This window comes from Oncorhynchus tshawytscha, unplaced genomic scaffold (genome assembly GCF_018296145.1).
Source record: "Oncorhynchus tshawytscha isolate Ot180627B unplaced genomic scaffold, Otsh_v2.0 Un_scaffold_1528_pilon_pilon, whole genome shotgun sequence".
In the NCBI taxonomy this organism is placed as follows: domain Eukaryota; kingdom Metazoa; phylum Chordata; class Actinopteri; order Salmoniformes; family Salmonidae; genus Oncorhynchus; species Oncorhynchus tshawytscha.
The window spans coordinates 777,501-801,932 of NW_024609832.1; the positions used below are offsets into that span (position 1 = coordinate 777,501).

A 24,432-nucleotide genomic window follows, 5' to 3' on the forward strand; every position below is an offset into this window, starting at 1 on the left:
GGACAGGGAGAGACGGGAAGAGAGGGAGGATGGAGAGAGAGAGAGAGAAAGAGAGAAAGAATGTCATTCAATGGAAGCTCCGTCGGGCACATGTGTGTTGCTGCTACTCACCAGAGGCCTGTACTTCGTTGACGTACTGCAGCAGTTCCTGTCCCTGGTGGATGACGTCAAAGGTCAGGTTGTTCATGGTCAGGGCCTTGTCAGCGTGGTGCTGGAGTCTCTGTTCTGCCAGGGTCAGGTCCTCTGTATCAAACTCACTCATCTGAACAGTCAACTCCTCGTTCCACGACTCCAGGTCTGAGATGATCTGGGGGGAGAAGGGTGATGAGATATATACAGTTCCTTCAGAAAGTATTCATACCCCTTGACTTATTGCACATTTTGTTGTTACAGCCTGAATTCAAAATGGAATTCATCTCCACACAATACCCCATAATGACAAAGTGAAAACATGTTTTTAGAAATCCCTGAGTGGTTTCCGTCGGCAACTGAGTTAGGAAGGACACCTGTATCTTTGTAGTTACTGGGTGTATTGATACACCATCCAAAGTGTAATTAATAACTTCACCAGGCTCAAAAGGATATTCAATGTCTGCTTTTTTTTCACCCATCTACCAATAGGTGCCCTTCTTTGTGAGGCATTGGAAAAACTCCCTGGTCTTTGAGGTTGAATCTGTGTTTGAAATTCACTGCTCGACTGAGGGACCTTACAGACAATTGTATGTGTGGGGTACAGAAATGAGGCAGTCATTCAAAAAGCATGTTAAACCCTGTTATTGCACACAGTCCATGCAACTTATTATGTGACTTGTTTAGTAAATGTTTACTCCTGAACATGAAGGTTTGTCATAACATAAGGATTGAATACTTATTGACGCAAGACCTTTCAGCGTTTACATTTGTAATCATTTCTAAATATTTCTGAAAACATAATTCCATTTTGACATTGGGGTATTTTAAATTCCGACTGTAACACAACAAAATGTGGAATAAGTCAAGGGGTGTCGATACTTTCTGAAGGCGCTGTAGATGCAGACATGTGTGGACACACACAAGGGAGGATTCACACACACGTGTCATCGGGTAATCTAAAAACAGAAGACTACGTTATCTCACTGAGCTAAAGTCTAGACAAGGGTAGTTCACCAGACCTCCTCTGCCACACACACACCCTTTCCACCCCCACCATACACTCACATCGATGGCGTCCCTTTCAAAGATGCGTAGTTGTAGGAAGAGTTCTAGTTTGATCTTCCTCTCCTGAAACAGCTCCTCCATCTGAGCCTGGGCCTCGTCCAGCTGCAGTAACACACTCTCTATGTGGTTGATGGAGCTGTTGTGGGGAGTCTTGTTACTGGAGATAGCAGAGTCCCTACCATAGGAGAGAACACACACACACACACACCCACAAACACATATTGAAGAAAACGTACACACACAAACAATTGGACATGTGCATTTACCAGGGGTTGGAACCAGTTCAGGGAAGAGAACAGAAAAACGAGAACATAAGTGATCTGTTCATAATTTTAAAAGCATGGGAACCAGTTAATAACGTTATTCCGGGATTTTTTTCCACAGTCCCACAAAAAAACACAAAGCGCCTATGCAAACCCCTCACTGTCACTTAGAAATGTTTTCCAGTGTCTGCCTGCCTGCCAGCTGAAAATCTTTGCCAGTTTGTGTGTGTAGGCTACCTGCCCCTCCCTCTGAAGCATGCATGTTCTACTGTAGCCCCTCCCCCTCCCTCCAAAGCATGCATATTCTACTGTAGCCCCTCCCTCCTAAAAAGCATGCATATTCTACGGTAGCCCCTCCCCCTGATGCTTGCATATTCTACTGTAGCCCCTCCCCCTCCCTCCAAAGCATGCATATTCTACAGTAGCCCCTCCCCCTTCCTCCAACGCATGCATATTCTATTGTAGCTACTGAAATTAGGGAGAGAGATTTTTAATTAGAGAACAATTGATAAACTTTCCATGCTAGTTAAGGATACTATAGTTATCACGTTTCACATTGGATTTATTAACTACAAAAAGGTAAGACAAACTCAGCAAAAAAAGAAACGTCCCCTTTTCAGGACCCTGTCTTTCAAAGATAATACGTAAAAATCCAAATAACTTCACAGATCTTCATTGTAAAGGGTTTAAACACTGTTTCCCATGCTTGTTCAATTAACCATAAACAATTAATGAACATGCACCTGTGGAACGGTTGTTAAGACATCAACAGCTTAAAGATGGTAGGCAATTAAAGTCACAGTTATGAAAACTTAGAACACTAAAGAGGCCTTTCTACTGACTCTGAAAAACACCAAAAGAAAGATGCCCAGGGTCCCTGCTCCTCTGCGTGAACGTGCCTTAGGCATGCTGCAAGGAGGCATGATGACTGCAGATGTGTCCAGGGCAATAAATTGCCATGTCTGTACTGTGAGACGGCTAAGACAAAGCTACAGGGAGACAGGACGGACAGCTGATCATCCTCGCAGTGGCAGACCACGTGTAACAACACCTGCACAGGATCGGTACAAGATGGCATCAAGAACTGCCCGAGTTACACCAGGAACGCACAATCCCTCCATCAGTGCTGAGACTGTCTGCAATAGGCTGAGAGTAGCTGGACTGAGGGCTTGTAGGCCTGTTGTAAGGCAGGTCCTCACCAGACATCACAGGCAACAACGTCGCCTATGGGCACAAACCCACCGTCGCTTGACCAGACAGGACTGGCAAAAAGTGCTCTTCACTGACGAGTCGCGGTTTTGTCTCACCGGGGGTGATGGTTGGATTAGCGTTTATCGTCGAAGGAATGACCGTTACGCCGAAGCCTGTACTCTGGAACGGGATCGATTTGGAGGTGGAGGGTCCGTCATGGTCTGGGGCAGTGTGTCACAACATCACTGAGCTTGTTGTCATTGCAGGCAATCTCAACGCTGTGCGTTACAGGGAAGACATCCTCCTCCCTCACATGGTACCCTTCCTGGAGGCTCATCCTGACATGACCCTCCAGCATGACAATGCCACCAGCCATACTGCTCGTTCTGTGCGTGATTGATTTCCTGCAAGGCAGGAATGTCAGTGTTCTGCTATGGCCAGCGAAGAGCCCAGATCTCAATCCCATTGAGCACGTCTGGGACCTGTTGGATCGGAGGGTGCAGTCCTTGAGGAGGAGATGCACTGCAGTACTTAATGCAGCTGGTGGCCACACCAGATACTGACTGTTACTTTTGATTTTGACCCCCCTTTGTTCAGGGACACATTATTCCATTTCTATTAGTCACATGTCTGTGGAACTTGTTCAGTTTATGTCTCAGTTGTTGAATCTTGTTATGTTCATACAAATATTTACACGCAGTTGACAGTGAGAGGACGTTTATTTTTTGCAGAGTTTATTTACATTTGTATTCTGGTTCCGCTCTGCAGACACAAGCTTGTTACTTGGCTAGCTCTGGCCTGGCTCTCGAAAACTCTAGGAGGCATTATGTGTAATGTCATGGAACTGAGAGTCAAGTGCAAGCTCTGGTCCAAAGTTAGCTAACACATCAGAGTCTAAGCCCTGTCTTAGCCACATATACACACAGACACAGCATTGTAGCAGAGTTCTGGGGATTCTACATAATTAACCACACTTATGTAACCAGCATTATGTAACAATACCCAGAGGAGAGAATACACCAGAGGGGGGGGGGGAGCTTTAGTGTGTGTTGAGGGCTAGGTCTCAGACTCACACACTTGATATAAATAGAACCAGAATCATGGTCAGAGGTGTCAAATACATTAATCTCTCTAACTCTCAACCTACTGCTTCTCTCCCTTTCTATTGCCTCTCTCTCTTTCTCTCTCATCTGGCAGTCCGCTATGTGAGGATGCTGTTGTTTTCTTTCATCTTCCTCTCCTCCTCCTCCTCCTCTTCTCTCTTCCATCCTACTCACCTTCTGCACAGTTTCTTCTCATTCATTGTGTGTGTGTTAGTGTGTGTTGAGTGTGTGAGTTTGCGTGGTACGTCTGTGTGCACACGGTGTGTGTGTGTGTTAGTGTGTGTTGAGTGTGTGAGTATGTGTGTACGTCTGTGTGCACACGGTGTGTGTGTGTGTGTTTGTGTGTGTGTGTGTTGAGTGTGTGAGTATGCGTGTACGTCTGTGTGCACACGGTGTGTGTGTGTTCTACCTGAGCTGCTGGATGAGGTCCTCTCCCTCCTTGATGACGTTGACAGTGACCTGCAGGATGGTCAGCTGCTGCTGGCTGAAGCGTTTGATCAGATCCTGCACCGCCTCCACAGACTCAGCATACACATCATCTAACAGCTCCTTCTGCAGCTCCTCCAGCCACGTCCACAGCTAGGGACAGAGAGATGATTAACATGTCGCACACACACAGTCCAGTAAGATGTCGCGCTACTTGACGATGCACGCACCCCTCCATCTCCACCCATCGCCCCAACCCACCCCCACACACGCACTCTCCCTCCCTCCCACCCTGTACCTCTTTGACGTGTGTGTGGAAGGCGACAGACATGTCCAGCAGGACTTTGCGTTGCTCCACCCTCCTGACAAAGTCCTGGATACGGTCCTCCAGCTGGTGGGCTGCCTGGTAGATCTCCTCTGGGTCACACTCTCCTGTCTGGGCCAGCTGCTCTGCTGCCTCCAGCAGCTTGTCAGCGTTAGTATAGGTGTTCTGGAGGAGGCACAGAACCAGCACACAGAGAAAGACAGAGGAGAGACAGAGAGGGGGAGTGACGGGGGAGAAGAAAAGAGGGAGGACAGTTAACAAGAGAAAGGGAGAAGGGGAGGAGGGAGAGACAGTAGTTAGTGCAAAGATGGAGAAAGAGAGAGTATGAGATGGAGAGAAGGGAAATGGGAAGATGAAGAGAGGAAAAGTAAAGAGAGAAAAGGTCAAAGCAGAGACATGAAGAGAGGCGTCCTACCTGGGCGACCTCCTCGAAGTCCTCGTGTCGTTTCTGTAGCGCTCTGGCTCGATGGAGGGACTTCCCAACGCCTGTGTGTTTACTGAGGAACGCCTCCCCGTGGTTCTCTATCCAGTCCAGAACCTGCACACACACAAGCATGCAGTTAGCTAAGTGGCATAGAAGTTCAGGCTGTGGGGCAGAGGGGAAAGGGGTTGTCGTGAGAGAGAAAACAGCATACTACTCCAGTCAGTAGGCAGAGGAAGGTAGATGACAGAGAGGATGAGGTCCCTCCCATCTGGTCATTTCTAGATAGGGGATAGCTTTTGTCAAATTGACGCATTTTAGCTAACCCTTACGCTTTTCCTAGCCTCAACCTAACTCCCCTTACCTGCTCAATTAATTCCCCTAAACCTGCTATGAAAAGTCAAGTTTGACAAAAGCTGTATCCATTCTAGACAAAACCCTCATGTTCCTTCCGCCTTTCTTTCTCCCTCTTCACACCTTCCTTGTCCTGATCTCTCCCTCCTTCTCAGATCTTTCTCCATCCCACTCTCTCTCCCTCTACCACTTGGCAGAATACCCCTCACCAGGATACTGGCCAGCAGTATCGCAATGGCAACAGTTACCTTGGCTACAAGGGTGATGCCTATTAGTGTTTCCATACATTTCCAGTATGTGTATCATTTATGTGATCCCTGCGAGTATTGAACACACAACCATGGCTAGAGCCAGACTCTTCCCAACTGAGCCACACAGGGTCAGAACTAGTCCACACCTGCTGTACGTCTTGCTGGAACACACACAGCTGGAGCCTCTGGTGCAGGCGGACTTTGCGGTGTTGCCAGATATTCTCCAGTTGTCTCTGGTGGTGCAGCACCTCGTGTATCACATCCAGCACATGGTGCACCGCCTTGCTGTAGTTGGCCGAGGCCGTTAGCGAATCAGCCCCTCCCGGGGTCAGAGGGCGCTGGAGCTTATCCAATAGGGCCTTACCGTCCTGACTGACCTGGCGGAGGGGGAAGGAAAATGGCTTGAGCACATACAGTACATACAAACACACATGTACAAACGTGTTAGTATAGAACTAGCTAGTGATACACCCCCCAAACAAACACCTACACCAGTGGAGGCTGGTGGGGAGAGATATAGGAGGACGGGCTGATTGTAATGGCTGGAATGGTATAAATGGAATGGAGTCAAATGTGGTTTCCATATGTTTGATGTGTTTGTTAATGTTCCATTAACTCAATTCCAGCCATTACAATGAGCCCGTCCTCCTATAGCTCCTCTGAGCAGCTTCCACTGACCCACACCTACACCAACACACATTATGTTACCTCTGGGTATGCAGCAGTGCTGTTTACCTCTGAGTAGGCAGCAGTGATGTGTTCGTAGAGGCCCTGGTGGTGGTGGATAGCATCCTCTAGGTCCTGGAGCTCCGAGGGTAGATCCACCTCTCCGCACGCTTTACACCACGAGTCCACATTACCCATGTACTGTAGAGACAGGAACACAAACACATTACACCACGAGTCCACATTACACATGTACTGTAGAGACAGGAACACAAACACATTACACACACACTTTACACCACGAGTCCATGTTACTCATTTACTATAGAGAGGAACACACACACAGCGCTGTGTCTAGTAACTATGCATTGCTCATTTTGGAAATATTTTGAGAGTCAGTGCATTATTCTACCATGATAAACTGGATGTCACATGGCTAGGTCTTCAACCAGGATCTCAGCGATCACTGCCTCATTGCCTGTATTCGCTACAGAGCCGCAGTCAAACGACCACCCCTCATCACTGTCAAACGCTCCCTAAAACACTTCTGTGAGCAGGCCTTTCTAATCGACCTGGCCCGGGTATCCTGGAAGGGCATTGACCTCATCCCATCAGTTGAGGATGCCTGGTCATTCTTTAAAAGTAACTTCCTCACCATCTTAGACAAGCATACTCCGTTCAAAAAATGCAGAACTAAGAACAGATATAGCCCTTGGTTCACTCCAGACCTGACTGCCCTCGACCAGCACAAAAACATCCTGTGGCAGACTGCAATAGCATCGAATAGTCCCCGCGATATGCAACTGTTCAGGGAAGTCAGGAACCAATACACGCAGTCAGTCAGGAAAGCTAAGGCCAGCTTCTTCAGGCAGAAATTTGCATCCTGTAGCTCCAACTCCAAAAAGTTCTGGGACACTGTGAAGTCCATGGAGAACAAGAGCACCTCCTCACAGCTGCCCACTGCACTGAGGCTAGGTAACACGGTCACCACCGATAAATCCATGATTATCGAAAACTTCAACAAGCATTTCTCAACGGCTGGCCATGCCTTCCGCCTGGCTACTCCAACCTCGGCCAACAGCTCCACCCCCCCCCCCACAGCTACACGCCCAAGCCTCTCCAGGTTCTCCTTTACCCAAATCCAGATAGCAGATGTTCTGAAAGAGCTGCAAAACCTGGACCTGTACAAATCAGCTGGGCTTGACAATCTAGACCCTATATTTCTGAAACTATCCGCCGCCATTGTCGCAACCCCTATTACCAGCCTGTTCAACCTCTCTCTCATATCATCTGAGATCCCCAAGGATTGGAAAGCTGCCGCAGTCATCCCCCTCTTCAAAGGGGGAGACACCCTGGACCCAAACTGTTACAGACCTATATCCATCCTGCCCTGCCTATCTAAGGTTTTCGAAAGCCAAGTCAACAAACAGGTCACTGACCATCTCGAATCCCACCGTACCTTCTCCGCTGTGCAATCTGGTTTCCGAGCCGGTCACGGGTGTACCTCAGCCACGCTCAAGGTACTAAACGATATCATAACCGCCATTGATAAAAGACATTACTGTGCAGCCGTCTTCATTGACCTTGCCAAGGCTTCTGTCAATCACCATATTCTTATCGGCAGACTCTGTTTTTCATGATCACCAACTACTTTGCAGACAGAGTTCAGTGGTCAAATCGGAGGGCATGCTGTCCGGTCCTCTGGCAGTCTCTATGGGGGTGCCACAGGGTTCAATTCTCGGGCCGACTCTTTTCTCTGTATATATCAATGATGTTGCTCTTGCTGCGGGCGATTCCCTGATCCACCTCTACGCAGACGACACCATTCTATATACTTCCGGCCCGTCCTTGGACACTGTGCTATCTAACCTCCAAACGAGCTTCAATGCCATACAACACTCCTTCCGTGGCCTCCAACTGCTCGTAAACGCTAGTAAAAACCAAATGCATGCTTTTCAACCGTCCGTTGCCTGCACCCGCACGCCTGACTAGCATCACCACCCTGGATGGTTCCGACCTTGAATATGTGGACATCTATAAGTACCTAGGTGTCTGGCTAGACTGTAAACTCTCCTTTCAGACTCATATCAAACATCTCCAATCGAAAATCAAATCTAGAGTCGGCTTTCTATTCCGCAACAAAGCCTCCTTCACTCACGCCGCCAAACTTACCCTAGTAAAACTGACTATCCTACCGATCCTCGACTTCGGCGATGTCATCTACTCATCTACTTTACTCAGCAAACTGGATGCAGTTTATCACAGTGCCATCCGTTTTGTCACTAAAGCACCTTACACCACCCACCACTGCGACCTGTATGCTCTAGTCGGCTGGCCCTCGCTACATATTCGTCGCCAGACCCACTGGCTCCAGGTCATCTACAAGTCCATGCTAGGTAAAGCTCCGCCTTATCTCAGTTCACTGGTCACGATGGCAACACCCACCCGTAGCACGCGCTCCAGCAGGTGTATCTCACTGATCATCCCTAAAGCCAACACCTCATTTGGCCGCCTTTCGTTCCAGTTCTCTGCTGCCTGTGACTGGAACGAATTGCAAAAATCGCTGAAGTTGGAGACTTTTATCTCCCTCACCAACTTCAAACATCTGCTATCTGAGCAGCTAACCGATCGCTGCAGCTGTACATAGTCTATCGGTAAATAGCCCACCCATTTTTACCTACCTCATCCCCATACTGTTTGTATTTATTTACTTTTCTGCTCTTTTGCACACCAATATCTCTACCTGTACATGAACATCTGATCATTTATCACTCCAGTATTAATCTGCAAAATTGTAATTATTTGCCTACCTCCTCATGCATTTTGCACACAATGTATATAGACTCTCTCTTTTTTCTACTGTGTTATTGACTTGTTAATTGTTTACTCCATGTGTAACTCTGTGTTGTCTGTTCACACTGCTATGCTTTATCTTGGCCAGGTCGCAGCTGCAAAGAAGAACTTGTTCTAAACTAGCCTACCTGGTTAAATAAAGGTGAAATAAATAAAAAAAAGTTTAGTTCTTTGTAAATGATTCCACCATAATAACCTGGATGTCACATGGCTAGGTTAGTTCTTTGTAAATTATTCCACCATGATAAACTGGATGTCACATGGCTAGGTTAGTTCTTTGTAAATTATTCCACCATGATAACCTGGATGTCACATGGCTAGGTTAGTTCTTTTTAAATAATTCCACCATGATAACCTGGATGTCACATGGCTAGGTTAGTTATTTGTAAATGATTAAGCCATGAAACCTGGATGTCACATGGCTAGGTTAGTTCTTTGTAAATTATTCCACCATGATAAACTGGATGTCACATGGCTAGGTTAGTTCTTTGTAAATTATTCCACCATGATAACCTGGATGTCACATGGCTAGGTTAGTTCTTTGTAAATGATTCCACCATAAGTTCTTTGTAAATGATTCACATGGCTAGGTTAGTTCTTTGTAAATGATTCCACCATAATAACCTGGATGTCACATGGCTAGGTTAGTTCTTTGTAAATGATTCCACCATAATAACCTGGATGTCACATGGCTAGGTTAGTTCTTTGTAAATGATTCAACCATAACCTGGATGTCACATGGCTAGGTTAGTTCTTTGTAAATGATTCCACCATAACCTGGATGTCACATGGCTAGGTTAGTTCTTTGTAAATGATTCCACCATAATAACCTGGATGTCACATGGCTAGGTTAGTTCTTTGTAAATGATTCCACCATAATAACCTGGATGTCACATGGCTAGGTTAGTTCTTTGTAAATGATTCCACCATAATAACCTGGATGTCACATGGCTAGGTTAGTTCTTTTAAATGATTCCACCATAAAACCTGATGTCACATGGCTAGGTTAGTTCTTTGTAAATGATTCCACCATAATAACCTGGATGTCACATGGCTAGGTTAGTTCTTTGTAAATGATTCCACCATAATAACCTGGATGTCACATGGCTAGGTTAGTTCTTTGTAAATGATTCCACCATAATAACCTGGATGTCACATGGCTAGGTTAGTTCTTTGTAAATGATTCCACCATAATAACCTGGATGTCACATGGCTAGGTTAGTTCTTTATAAATGATTCCAATCCTGATGGGACAATAGAGGAAAACAACTAAAAAAAACATAAAAGAAAAACAAAGCAACAGTAAACATCCCCCCCAGAAAATTGAAGGCAGCTCACCTGGGTACCAGTCCAGGGCTTGACATTCAAGTAAATTTGCCAGTAGCAAGTCAAAACTGGGCCAAGATCACAGGAAAGCAAGTTATGCATGCAGAATTTCAATCGTGGGAGATTTCGTTAGCCAACCATACAATCTGATAATAAAATTAAACCATTCCCCATTCTGAATGATGACATATAGCCCATATTAAACCTTTAAGAGTCTGTACATATTATCAGGCAGGTGTGCTATTTTAGCAATAAGCATGATCACTTGTCTGATGCAGCCTCGTGGCTACATGGCTGAAGCATGATCACCTGTCTGATGCAGCCTCATGGCTACATGGCAGAAGCATGATCACCTGTCTGATGCAGCCTCATGGCTACATGGCTGAAGCATGATCACTTGTCTGATGCAGCCTCGTGGCTACATGGCTGAAGCATGATCACCTGTCTGATGCAGCCTCATGGCTACATGGCTGAAGCATGATCACTTGTCTGATGCAGCCTCGTGGCTACATGGCTGAAGCATGATCACTTGTCTGATGCAGCCTCATGGCTACATGGCTGAAGCATGATCACTTGTCTGATGCAGCCTCGTAGCTACATGGCTGAAGCATGATCACTTGTCTGATGCAGCCTCGTGGAGACATGGCTGAAGCATGATCACTTGTCTGATGCAGCCTCGTGGCTACATGACTGAAGCATGATCACCTATCTGATGCAGCCTCGTGGAGACATGGCTGAACCTATCTGATCACCTGTCTGATGAGCCCTCGTGGTGACATGGCTGAAGCATGATCAGCTGTCTGATGCAGCCTCGTGGCGACATGGCTGAAGCATGATCACCTATCTGATGCAGCCTTGTGGCTACATGGCTGAAGCATGATCACCTGTCTGATGCAGCCTGTCTGATGCGTGGAGACATGGCTGAAGCATGATCACCTATCTGATGCAGCCTCGTGGCTACATGGCTGAAGCATGATCACCTATCTGATGCAGCCTCGTGGCTACATGGCTGAAGCATGATCACCTATCTGATGCAGCCTCGTGGCTACATGGCAGAAGCATGATCACTTGTCTGATGCAGCCTCGTGGTGACATGGCTGAAGCATGATCACTTGTCTGATGCAGCCTTGTGGCTACATGGCTGAAGCATGATCACCTGTCTGATGCAGCCTCGTGGAGACATGGCTGAAGCATGATCACTTGTCTGATGCAGCCTCGTGGGGACATGGCTGAAGCATGATCACCTATCTGATGCAGCCTCGTGGCTACATGGCTGAAGCATGATCACCTGTCTGATGCAGCCTCGTGGCTACATGGCTGAAGCATGATCACCTGTCTGATGCAGCCTCGTGGCTACATGGGGTTGCTTCTCTGCATTTTTTACCACAATAGGCTAATCATTAGTTAGATTACAGACTAAATATGATCTTGTTGCTTGTTTAATGTCCTGAAAAAACTCCCACTGGCACTAATAAAATCATGTGATTTTACAGTGTTTATAAATACAGTGTATTTCTGAGTTTGGAAACGTACTGGCCCAAAGGGGCCATATGAAAGCATGATTAACTGTCCCGATGAGCTCGGCAGATGTTGCCTGGCCAGTGGGCAGCCCTGAATGTTGAGCCCTGCAGTCTCTTTAGCTAATCCACTCCCTGTATTCCATGTACTGTGCCAAAGAAAAAACGGCACCTGCTGGAGAAGACAGATTTTGGGCCCAGTTATCCCTCTCGCTTTGCCTCTTCCTCTCTGGTGCAACTCACACATTTCAGTTCATTACTATAGCTCCCGCCAATCAGTGTAAGTTGTAAATGCCGGATCTCTTTGGCAAGACGCATCATTCACCCAAGTTTTGTCAAAATCGGGCCAGCGCTGTCTGATATCGCGTGTGACAAACATACGAACGGACTGCCAGACCGATCCACAGTCCCCTCCCCGATTTCAACGTGGGGGACAAGAAGACGTAGCAAAGAATAAAATAAAAGAAGAAGTCACATGGGAATATTAAACAAACCAACACAGTAGGATTCTAACCTATTTGTAATCTCACTGCACACTCTCATCATACAGAGATCACACACACCAGAGAATGTGTATGTATGTACAGTTGAAGTCAGAAGTTTACATACACTTAGGTTGGAGTCATTAAAACTCGTTTTTCAACCACTCCACAAATTTCTTGTTAACAAACTATAGTTTTGGCAAGTCGGTTAGGACATCTACTTTGTGCATCCTCGCTCCTCCCTGGGCTCGAACCAGGAACACAACGCAACGGCCACCCTCGAAGCAGCGTTACCCATGCAGAGCAAGGGGAACAACCACTCCAAGTCTCAGAGCGAGTGACGTTTGAAACGCTATTAGCGCGCACCCCGCTAACTAGCTAGCCATTTCACATCACTTCGGTTACACCAGCCTCATCTCGGGAGTTGATAGGCTTGAAGTCATAAACAGCGCAATGCTTGAAGCACAACGGAGAGCTGCTTGCAAAATGCACGAAAGTGCTGTTTGAATGAATGCTTACGAGCCTGCTACTGCCTACCACCGCTCAGTCAGATACTTGTATGCTTGTATGCTCAGTCAGATTATATGCAACGCAGGACAAGCTAGATAAACTAGTAATATCATCAACCATGTATAGTTAAGTAGTGATTATGATTGATTGTTTTTTATAAGATAAGTTTAATGCTAGCTAGCAACTTACCTTGGCTTACTGCATTCGCGTAACAGGCAGTCTCCTTGTGGAGTGCAATGTAATCAGGTGGTTAGAGCGTTGGACTAGTTAACTGCAAGGTTGCAAGATTGAATCTGTCGTTCTGCCCCTGAACGAGGCAGTTAACCCACCTTCTTAACTGACTTGCCTAGTTAAATGAAGATTAAATAAAGGTGTAAAACATTTTTATTTTTTATTTTTAAATTGGCCAAATCGGTGTCCAAAAATACCGATTTCCGATTGTTATGAAAACTTGAAAATCGGCCCTAATTAATCGGTCGACCTCTAATGTGTTCCTGCGTGTGACGAGTGTCTGTACCACCACCACCCACCTGGTCACATTTCTGGTGGAAGGCGGCAGACATCTCCAGCAGTGTGCTGCGTTCGTCCAGGGCCGCAGCGAAGGCTTTCCACTCCGCTTCCAGCTGACCTGAGATCTGTTTAATCTGCACCGAGGCATAGTGACCAGACTCCAATAGCCTGTTACCCACTGACATTATCCTGTTGATGTTCACATACACATTCTGGAGCGGGAAGGGGATTGGGGTGAGGGAGAGAAACATTGATTTGGTTTATTTATCTATTCAGATAATAGACAAATAAACATACAGATATTTCACAATAAGCACAACAACAACAAAAAATGGAGTAAGCACTAAGTCCATACCGAAAACCCCAATTTAGCGTACTTGCATTCCAGATTCTGGTTGTAGAAAGGATTGGAGTGATGTCAGTATGGAAGGATGCCAGCTTTGTAATAGCTACCTATGGATTCCCTATGGACCTAGCCTCAACTAGACAGGGTGTGTGTGCACACGAGAGAGAGCTTGTATTGATTTTAGTGCAGCGCTAAATGTCAGTGCGCGTTTCCATCTGCAGAGTCATCATCTAGCTGAGGCAAAACAGTCGATTCATCTCCTGCTTTAAAGACATCCGTTTCAGAACCATTATGTAAACCTGTATGGATACAGCTTCTAGCTGTGTAATAGCCTGCTGCTCGGTGTGTGTGTGTGTGTTCTTACCATGCAGTTCATAGCAAAGTGGTTGTGCTGCGTCTGTAGCTCCATGGCGTGTGGGTGGTTGTTGCCGATCTCGGTGTAGCCGGCCAGGAACAGACCCTTGTTGGCCATTATCCAATCAAACATCTGAGGGAAAGACACCCAAACACACACGTTAGAGACGGGATAGTGCAGGCAGCTAACAGCTACAGGCAGTAGAGTGTGCTTGGGTCTGTATCATTGTGCTCGTGTGTATCATTTTGTGTACTGTATACTGCTTAACGGGACTACTGTATGTGTATGTATGCTTGCACGTGTGAATGTAGAAACGTGAGTGTGCAAAAACACTTTCTTGCAAGTGTGTGTGTGTGTGTGTGTGTGTGTATTTTTCTTTATTTTTACTATTTTCTACATTGTAGAATAATAGTGAAGACATCAAAACTAGGAAATAACACACATGGAATCATGTAATAACCAAAAAAGTGTTAAACAAATCAAAATATAGTTTATATTTGAGATTCTTCAAAATAGCCACACTTTGCCTTGATGACAGATTTGCACACTCTTGGCCTTCTCTCAACCAGCTTAGTCACCTGGAATGCATTTCAATTCTCAGGTGCGCCTTGTTAAAAGTTAATTTGTGGAATTTTAATGTGTTTGAGCCAATCAGTTGTGTTGTGACAAGGTAGGGGTGGTATACAGAAGATAGCCTTATTTGGTAAAAGACCAAGCCCATATTATGACAAGAACAGCTCAAATAAGCAAAGAGAAACGGCAGTCCGTCGTTACTTTAAGACATGAAGGTCAGTCAATCCGGAAAATGTCAAGAACTTCGAAAGTTTCTTCAAGTGCAGTCGCAAAAACCATCAAGCGCTATGATTGAACTGGCTCTCATGAGGACCACCACAGGAAGGAAGACCCAGAGTTACCTCTGCTGCAGAGGATAAGTTAATTAGAGTTACCAGCCTCAGAAATTGCAGCCCAAATAAATGCTTCAGAGTTCAAGTAACAGACATCTCAACATCAACTATTCAGAGGAGACTGTGAATCAGAACTTCATGGTCGAATTGCTGCAAAGAAATCACTACTAAAGGACACCAATGAGAAGAAGAGACTTGCTTGGGCCAAGAAACAGGTACAATGGACATTAGACCAGTAGAAAGCTGTCCTTTGGTCTGAAGAGTCCAAATTTGAGATTTTGGGATCCAAACGCCGTGTCTTTGTGAGACGCAGAGTAGGTTCAAGCGTTTGGGGTCACTTAGACATGTCCTGGTTTTAGAAAGAAAAGCACATTTTTTGTCCATTAAAATAACATCAAATTGATCAGAAATATAGTGTTGACATTGTTCATGTTGTAAATGACTATTCTAGCTGGAAACGGCTGATTTTTAATGGAATATCTACATAGGCGTACAGAGGCCCATTATCAGCAACCATCACTCCTGTGTTCCAACGGCACATTGTGTGAGTTAATCCAAGTTTCTCATTTTAAAAGGATAATTGATCATTAGGAAACCCTTTTGGAATTATGTTATCACAGCTGAAAACTGTTGTGCTGATTAAAGAACCAATAAAACTGGCCTTCTTTAGACAAATTGAGTATCTGGATTATCAGCATTTGTGGGTTCGATTACAGGCTCAAAATGGCCAGAAACAAAGGACTTTCTTCTGAAACTCATCAGTCTATTCTTGTTCTGAGAACTGAAGGCTATTCCATATGAGAAATTGGCAAGAAACTGAAGATCTCGTACAACGCTTTGTACTACTCCCTTCAGAGAACAGCGCAAACTGGCTCTAACCAGAATAGAAAGGAGTGGGAGGCCCCGGTGCACAACTGGGCAAGAGGACAAGTACATTAGAGTGTCTAGTTTGAGAAACAGACGCCTCAAGTCCTCAACTGGCAGCTTTATTAAATATTAAACACCAGTCTCAACAGTGAAGAGGCGACTCCGGGATGCTGGCCTTCTAGGCAGAGTTGCAAAGAAAAAAACATATCTCACACTGGTCAGTAAAAAGAAAAATTAAGATGGGCAAAAGAACACAGACACTGGACAGAGGAAGATTGGAAAAAAGTGTTATTGACAGACGAATCTAAGTCTGAGGTGTTCGAATCACAAAGAACATTCGTGAGACGCAGAAAAAATGCTGGAGATGCTGGAGGGAGGAGTGCTTGACGCCATCTGTCAAGCATGATGGACACAATGGGATGGTCTGGGAGTGCTTTGGTGGTGGTAAAGTGGGAGATTTGTACAGGGTAAAAGGTATCTTGAAGAAGGAAGGCTATCACTCCATTTTGCAACGCCATGCCATACCCTGTGGACGGCGCTTAATTGGAGCCAATTTCCTCCTACAACAGGACAATGACCCAAAGCACAACTCCAAACTATACAATAACTACAGTGCCTTGCGAAAGTATTCGGCCCCCTTGAACTTTGCGACCTTTTGCCACATTTCAGGCTTCAAACATAAAGATATAAAACTGTATTTTTTTGTGAAGAATCAACAACAAGTGGGACACAATCATGAAGTGGAACGACATTTATTGGATATTTCAAACTTTTTTAACAAATCAAAAACTGAAAAATTGGGCGTGCAAAATTATTCAGCCCCCTTAAGTTAATACTTTGTAGCGCCACCTTTTGCTGCGATTACAGCTGTAAGTTGCTTGGGGTATGTCTCTATCAGTTTTGCACATCAAGAGACTGAATTTTTTCCCATTCCTCCTTGCAAAACAGCTCGAGCTCAGTGAGGTTGGATGGAGAGCATTTGTGAACAGCAGTTTTCAGTTCTTTCCACAGATTCTCGATTGGATTCAGGTCTGGACTTTGACTTGGCCATTCTAACACCTGGATATGTTTATTTTTGAACCATTCCATTGTAAATTTTGCTTTATGTTTTGGATCATTGTCTTGTTGGAAGACAAATCTCCGTCCCAGTCTCAGGTCTTTTGCAGACTCCATCAGGTTTTCTTCCAGAATGGTCCTGTATTTGGCTCCATCCATCTTCCCATCAATTTTAACCATCTTCCCTGTCCCTGCTGAAGAAAAGCAGGCCCAAACCATGATGCTGCCACCACCATGTTTGACAGTGGGGATGGTGTGTTCAGGGTGATGAGCTGTGTTGCTTTTACGCCAAACATAACGTTTTGCATTGTTGCCAAAAAGTTCAATTTTGGTTTCATCTGACCAGAGCACCTTCTTCCACATGTTTGGTGTGTCTCCCAGGTGGCTTGTGGCAAACATTAATTAATTAGTCTTGGTAGATTTGCAGTGGTCTGATACTCCTTCCATTTCAATATTATCGCTTGCACAGTGCTCCTTGGGATGTTTAAAGCTTGGGAAATCTTTTTGTATCCAAATCCGGCTTTAAACTTCTTCACAACAGTATCTTGGACCTGCCTGGTGTGTTCCTTGTTCTTCATGATGCTCTCTGCGCTTTTAACGGACCTCTGAGACTATCACAGTGCAGGTGCATTTATACGGAGACTTGATTACACACAGGTGGATTGTATTTATCATCATTAGTCATTTAGGTCAACATTGGATCATTCAGAGATCCTCACTGAACTTCTGGAGAGAGTTTGCTGCACTGAAAGTAAAGGGGCGGAATAATTTTGCACGCCCAATTTTTCAGTTTTTGATTTGTTAAAAAAGTTTGAAATATCCAATAAATGTCGTTCCACTTCATGATTGTGTCCCACTTGTTGTTGATTCTTCACAAAAAAATACAGTTTTATATCTTTATGTTTGAAGCCTAAAATGTGGCAAAAGGTCGCAAAGTTCAAGGGGGCCGAATACTTTCGCAAGGCACTGTATTTAGGGAAGAAGCAGTCAGCTGGTGTTCTGTCTATAATGGAGTGGCCAGTACAGTCACCAGATCTCAACCCTACTGAGCTTTTGTGGGAGCAGCTTGACCGTATGGTACATAAGAAGTGCCCATCAAGCCAATCCAACTTGTGGTAGGTGCTTCAGGAAGCATGGGGTGAAATCTCTTCAGATTACCTCAACAAATTGACAACTAGAATGCCAAAGGTCTGTATAAGGCTGTAATTGCTGCAAATGGAGGACTCTTTGACGAAAGCAAAGTTTGAAGGACACATTATTATTTCAATTAAAAATCCTTATTTATAATGACTATATCTCCTATTAATTTTGCCACTGATTTCCTGTATGTTTTCATGAAAAACAAGGACATTTCTAATGTACACCAAATTTTTTGAACGGTAATGTATTTGGGAACTCCTTCAAGACTGTTGGAAAAGCATTCCAGGTGAAGCTGGTTGAGAGAATGCCAAGAGTGTACAAAGCTGTCATCAAATCAAAATCAAATCACATTTTATTGGTCATATACACATATTTAGCAGTTATTGCTTGTGTTCCTAGCTCCAACAGTGCTGTAATATCTAACAATTCACAACAATATACACAAATCTAAAAGTAAAATAATGGAATTAAGAAATATATAAATCTTAGGATGAGGCAAATTGTGGCTACTTTGAAGAACCTAAAATATATTTTGATTTGTTTAACACTTTTTTGGTTACTACATGATTCGATATGTGCTATTTCATAGTGTTGATATCTTCACTATTATTCTACAATGTAGAAAATAGTAAAAATAAAGAAAAACCTTTGAATGAGTAGGTGTGTCAACATTTTTGACTGGTACTGTATGTGTGTGTGTGTACATACATACATCTGTGAATCACTAGGCACAGGAAGAAGAGAGATGAGCTGAGTGTCATGAGAGAATACCAAGAGCCTCTTCAGAGCTAACTACTGTCTATCGTGTCCTAGCAACAAGCCCTTACCGCAGTCCAACACTGCTATCTGTCTATTCTACAGTAACTATTGATGGTATCAATTATACTCTATCAGTCTATTACACTGGATCTATTCAGCCCCCTACACACACACATATATAAATCCCACTAGCTGTTGTCTTTTCCTTTCATCTCCATCCATGGTACCTTCTCAGCATCCTGTTCGAAGAGGCGGAGCTGGAAACACTGGTCCAGCTGGAGTTTCCTGATGTGCCAGGCCTGGTGGAGGTGTTGTCGTGTGCTGTGGAGTTTGTCCAGCAGGGTGGCGACGCGTGGCACCAGCCCCTGGGTGTCAGCGTTACACACACCGCTGGCGTTAGAGTTCCTGTACGACTCACTGCTCTGGATACGCTGCAGCAACCTGGGAGAGAGGACACAACGTGAAATAACACACACACACACCACCACCAGCAGTGTAAAATTACCCTCACCATCAGTCTGAGTGTGTGTGTGTGTGTGTGCGTGCGTGAGTAGCCTACCTCTGTCCCTCTGTATCCAGTTCCTCTATAGGAGCTTTGATGACCTTCTTCTTCAGCGTGGCGTGTTCCTCTATCATGCGCCGCGCCCCGTCCAGGTCCGTGGGGAAGTCTTTCCTCGCCACCACCTCCTGCATCTCCTCCAGCCTCGACAACATGTGACCCGCGTGCCCCGTAAACTCCTCAAACGCAACCCGCACCTGGAAAAGAACCAAGAAACTGTATGGATTGATTGATAAATTGATTGATTGACTTGTGGTTGTAGTACTGACTAAGATATCTAAAGTGTGTGTTATGTCGGTGTATTTTGGGTTTTGCAAACCATTGATTGATTAATTGATTGACTGGTCGTACCTCGATCCATTCGTCATGGTTGTATTCTAGACTTCCCTCGAAGTCAGAGGTCAGCTGGGAGGGGTCAACCACCTTAGATAGACCCTCCAACGACACCATGGTGGTCTAGAGAGAGATGGAGAGGGGGAAGAGGGGGAAGAACGGTAAAGAGGGAAGGGAAGAAAGGGAAGAGAGGGAGGGATAGAGAGAGATGGAGAGGGGGAAGAGGGGGAGGAAAGGTAAAGAGGGAAGGGAAGAAAGGGAAGAGAGGGAGGGATAGAAGGCTTTAAATCAATTCTAACAACATCACAGCCTTTTGGTTGTGTTCAAGTTCACCGCCCACTCCGTGCTCACTGTGTCAGTGACACACAGCAATAATGGTGATTCAGACACTCAGATAGACACATTTGATTGGCTATGACAAAAAGGGCAGGGGTTACGACAGAGGGTCATCTCTCTCGGTCTCGTTCTCCCTCACCTTGATTAAGTCTGCTGATTTCATATTGCGTTTTTGGGGACATTTAGAAAATTACTTTTACCTCAGAAAAGGTCAAATGTCTGTACAGATTGAGAAATATGGGAGAGATTGTTTCCGTTCTCAAGTGATTTATGTGGACAAGATAATACCAACCCACACAGCAAGGTTAACACCCACACTCTGTGTCAGATTGAAGGATAGACAGAGGATGAAGAGAGAGACCTGACAAAGCCTTGTGTGGGCAAGATTAGTGAAAGAAAGAAATAACAGAAAGAAAAGACAGACAGACAGACAAAGAGAGAGAGAGAGAGAAAAAAAGCTGAGAACCCCTCTAAAACCACAGAAAGGCAGACAGAAAGAGTAAAGCACAATTCTAAGGGTTCTCTTCTATTGACAAGTCCAGGTAAGAATACAGCTGTCCGTCTCCTATAGAAGACTGTTCCAGCTGTTAATGGTAAGAATGCATTGGTCCATCTCTCCATCTTTCTCTCTATCCCCTCCATCTCCTATAGAAGACTGTTCCAGCTGTTAATGGTAAGAATGCATTGGTCCATCTCTCCATCTTTCTCTCTATCCTCTCCATCTCCTATAGAAGACTGTTCCAGCTGTTAATGGTAAGAATGCATTGGTCCATCTCTCCATCTTTCTCTCTATCCCCTCCATCTCCTATAGAAGACTGTTCCAGCTGTTAATGGTAAGAATGCATTGGTCCATCTCTCCATCTTTCTCTCTATCCCCTCCATCTCCTATAGAAGACTGTTCCATCTGTTAATGGTAAGAATGCATTGGTCCATCTCTCCATCTTTCTCTCATTCCCCTCCATCTCCTATAGAAGACTGTTCCAGCTGTTAATGGTAAGAATGCATTAGTCCATCTCTCCATCTTTCTCTCTATCCCCTCCATCTCCTATAGAAGACTGTTCCATCTGTTAATGGTAAGAATGCATTGGTCCATCTCTCCATCTTTCTCTCATTCCCCTCCATCTCCTATAGAAGACTGTTCCAGCTGTTAATGGTAAGAATGCATTGGTCCATCTCTCCATCTTTCTCTCTATCCCCTCCATCTCCTATAGAAGACTGTTCCAGCTGTTAATGGTAAGAATGCATTGGTCCATCTCTCCATCTTTCTCTCTATCCCCTCCATCTCCTATAGAAGACTGTTCCAGCTGTTAATGGTAAGAATGCATTGGTCCATCTCTCCATCTTTCTCTCTATCCCCTCCATCTCCTATAGAAGACTGTTCCATCTGTTAATGGTAAGAATGCATTGGTCCATCTCTCCATCTTTCTCTCTATCCCCTCCGTCTCCTATAGAAGACTGTTCCAGCTGTTAATGGTAAGAATGCATTGGTCCATCTCTCCATCTTTCTCTCATTCCCTCCATCTCCTATAGAAGACTGTTCCAGCTGTTAATGGTAAGAATGCATTGGTCCATCTCTCCATCTTTCTCTCATCCCCTCCATCTCCTATAGAAGACTGTTCCAGCTGTTAATGGTAAGAATGCATTAGTCCATCTCTCCATCCCCTCCATCTCCTATAGAAGACTGTTCCATCTGTTAATGGTAAGAATGCATTGGTCCATCTCTCCATCTTTCTCTCTATCCCCTCCATCTCCTATAGAAGACTGTTCCAGCTGTTAATGGTAAGAATGCATTGGTCCATCTCTCCATCTTTCTCTCTATCCCCTCCATCTCCTATAGAAGACTGTTCCAGCTGTTAATGGTAAGAATGCATTGGTCCATCTCTCCATCTTTCTCTCTATCCCCTCCATCTCCTATAGAAGACTGTTCCATCTGTTAATGGTAAGAATGCATTGGTCCATCTCTCCATCTTTCTCTCTATCCCTCCATCTCCTATAGAAGACTGTTCCAGCTGTTAATGGTAAGAATGCATTGGTCCATCTCTCCATCTTTCTCTCTATCCCCTCCATCTCCTATAGAAGACTGTTCCAGCTGTTAATGGTAAGAATGCATTGGTCCATCTCTCCATCTTTCTCTCTATCCCCTCCATCTCCTATAGAAGACTGTTCCATCTGTTAATGGTAAGAATGCATTGGTCCATCTCTCCATCTTTCTCTCTATCCCCTCCATCTCCTATAGAAGACTGTTCCAGCTGTTAATGGTAAGAATGCATTGGTCCATCTCTCCATCTTTCTCTCATTCCCCTCCATCTCCTATAGAAGACTGTTCCAGCTGTTAATGGTAAGAATGCATTGGTCCATCTCTCCATCTTTCTCTCATCCCCTCCATCTCCTATAGAAGACTGTTCCAGCTGTTAATGGTAAGAATGCATTGGTCCATCTCTCCATCTTTCTCTCTATCCCCTCCATCTCCTATAGAAGATTGTTCCATCTGTTAATGGTAAGAATGCATTGGTCCATCTCTCCATCTTTCTCTCTATCCCCTCCATCTCCTATAGAAGACTGTTCCAGCTGTTAATGGTAAGAATGCATTGGTCCATCTCTCCATCTTTCTCTCTATCCCCTCCATCTCCTATAGAAGACTGTTCCAGCTGTTAATGGTAAGAATGCATTGGTCCATCTCTCCATCTTTCTCTCTATCCCATCCATCTCCTATAGAAGACTGTTCCAGCTGTTAATGGTAAGAATGCATTGGTCCATCTCTCCATCTTTCTCTCTATCCCCTCCATCTCCTATAGAAGACTGTTCCAGCTGTTAATGGTAAGAATGCATTGGTCCATCTCTCCATCTTTCTCTCTATCCCCTCCATCTCCTATAGAAGACTGTTCCAGCTGTTAATGGTAAGAATGCATTGGTCCATCTCTCCATCTTTCTCTCATTCCCCTCCATCTCCTATAGAAGACTGTTCCAGCTGTTAATGGTAAGAATGCATTGGTCCATCTCTCCATCTTTCTCTCATTCCCCTCCATCTCCTATAGAAGACTGTTCCAGCTGTTAATGGTAAGAATGCATTAGTCCATCTCTCCATCTTTCTCTCTATCCCCTCCATCTCCTATAGAAGACTGTTCCATCTGTTAATGGTAAGAATGCATTGGTCCATCTCTCCATCTTTCTCTCTATCCCCTCCATCTCCTATAGAAGACTGTTCCAGCTGTTAATGGTAAGAATGCATTGGTCCATCTCTCCATCTTTCTCTCTATCCCCTCTCTCTCCTATAGAAGACTGTTCCAGCTGTTAATGGTAAGAATGCATTGGTCCATCTCTCCATCTTTCTCTCTATCCCCTCCATCTCCTATAGAAGACTTTTCCATATGTTAATGGTAAGAATGCATTGGTCCATCTCTCCATCTTTCTCTCTATCCCCTCCATCTCCTATAGAAGACTGTTCCAGCTGTTAATGGTAAGAATGCATTGGTCCATCTCTCCATCTTTCTCTCTATCCCCTCCATCTCCTATAGAAGACTGTTCCAGCTGTTAATGGTAAGAATGCATTGGTCCATCTCTCCATCTTTCTCTCTATCCCCTCCATCTCCTATAGAAGACTGTTCCATCTGTTAATGGTAAGAATGCATTGGTCCATCTCTCCATCTTTCTCTCTATCCCCTCCATCTCCTATAGAAGACTGTTCCAGCTGTTAATGGTAAGAATGCATTGGTCCATCTCTCCATCTTTCTCTCATTCCCCTCCATCTCCTATAGAAGACTGTCCCAGCTGTTAATGGTAAGAATGCATTGGTCCATCTCTCCATCTTTCTCTCTATCCCCTCCATCTCCTATAGAAGACTGTTCCAGCTGTTAATGGTAAGAATGCATTGGTCCATCTCTCCATCTTTCTCTCTCATTCCCCTCCATCTCCTATAGAAGACTGTTCCAGCTGTTAATGGTAAGAATGCATTGGTCCATCTCTCCATCTTTCTCTCTATCCCATCCATCTCCTATAGAAGACTGTTCCAGCTGTTAATGGTAAGAATGCATTGGTCCATCTCTCCATCTTTCTCTCTATCCCCTCCATCTCCTATAGAAGACTGTTCCAGCTGTTAATGGTAAGAATGCATTGGTCCATCTCTCCATCTTTCTCTCTATCCCCTCCATCTCCTATAGAAGACTGTTCCATCTGTTAATGGTAAGAATGCATTGGTCCATCTCTCCATCTTTCTCTCTATCCCCTCCATCTCCTATAGAAGACTGTTCCATCTGTTAATGGTAAGAATGCATTGGTCCATCTCTCCATCTTTCTCTCTATCCCATCCATCTCCTATAGAAGACTGTTCCATCTGTTAATGGTAAGAATGCATTGGTCCATCTCTCCATCTTTCTCTCTATCC

At 44.8% G+C, this 24,432-nt stretch overlaps 1 protein-coding gene across 1 annotated transcript in view; it reads right to left on the reverse strand.

The window, feature by feature from the left end:
- The window catches only part of LOC121846186 (triple functional domain protein-like), a 93,730-nt gene that overhangs the window by 3,410 nt on the left and 65,888 nt on the right, over positions 1 to 24,432 (reverse strand). The window contains exons 6-17 of the mRNA XM_042319521.1: positions 19,734 to 19,838; positions 19,383 to 19,579; positions 19,051 to 19,264; positions 14,106 to 14,228; positions 13,416 to 13,607; positions 6,240 to 6,398; positions 5,678 to 5,908; positions 4,921 to 5,043; positions 4,479 to 4,670; positions 4,164 to 4,333; positions 1,198 to 1,372; positions 112 to 307 (exon numbers count right to left, since the gene is read on the reverse strand). Of these exons, the coding sequence (XP_042175455.1) occupies positions 112 to 307; positions 1,198 to 1,372; positions 4,164 to 4,333; positions 4,479 to 4,670; positions 4,921 to 5,043; positions 5,678 to 5,908; positions 6,240 to 6,398; positions 13,416 to 13,607; positions 14,106 to 14,228; positions 19,051 to 19,264; positions 19,383 to 19,579; positions 19,734 to 19,838 (2,077 nt within the window). The remainder of the gene's footprint in view (positions 1 to 111; positions 308 to 1,197; positions 1,373 to 4,163; positions 4,334 to 4,478; positions 4,671 to 4,920; positions 5,044 to 5,677; positions 5,909 to 6,239; positions 6,399 to 13,415; positions 13,608 to 14,105; positions 14,229 to 19,050; positions 19,265 to 19,382; positions 19,580 to 19,733; positions 19,839 to 24,432) is intronic.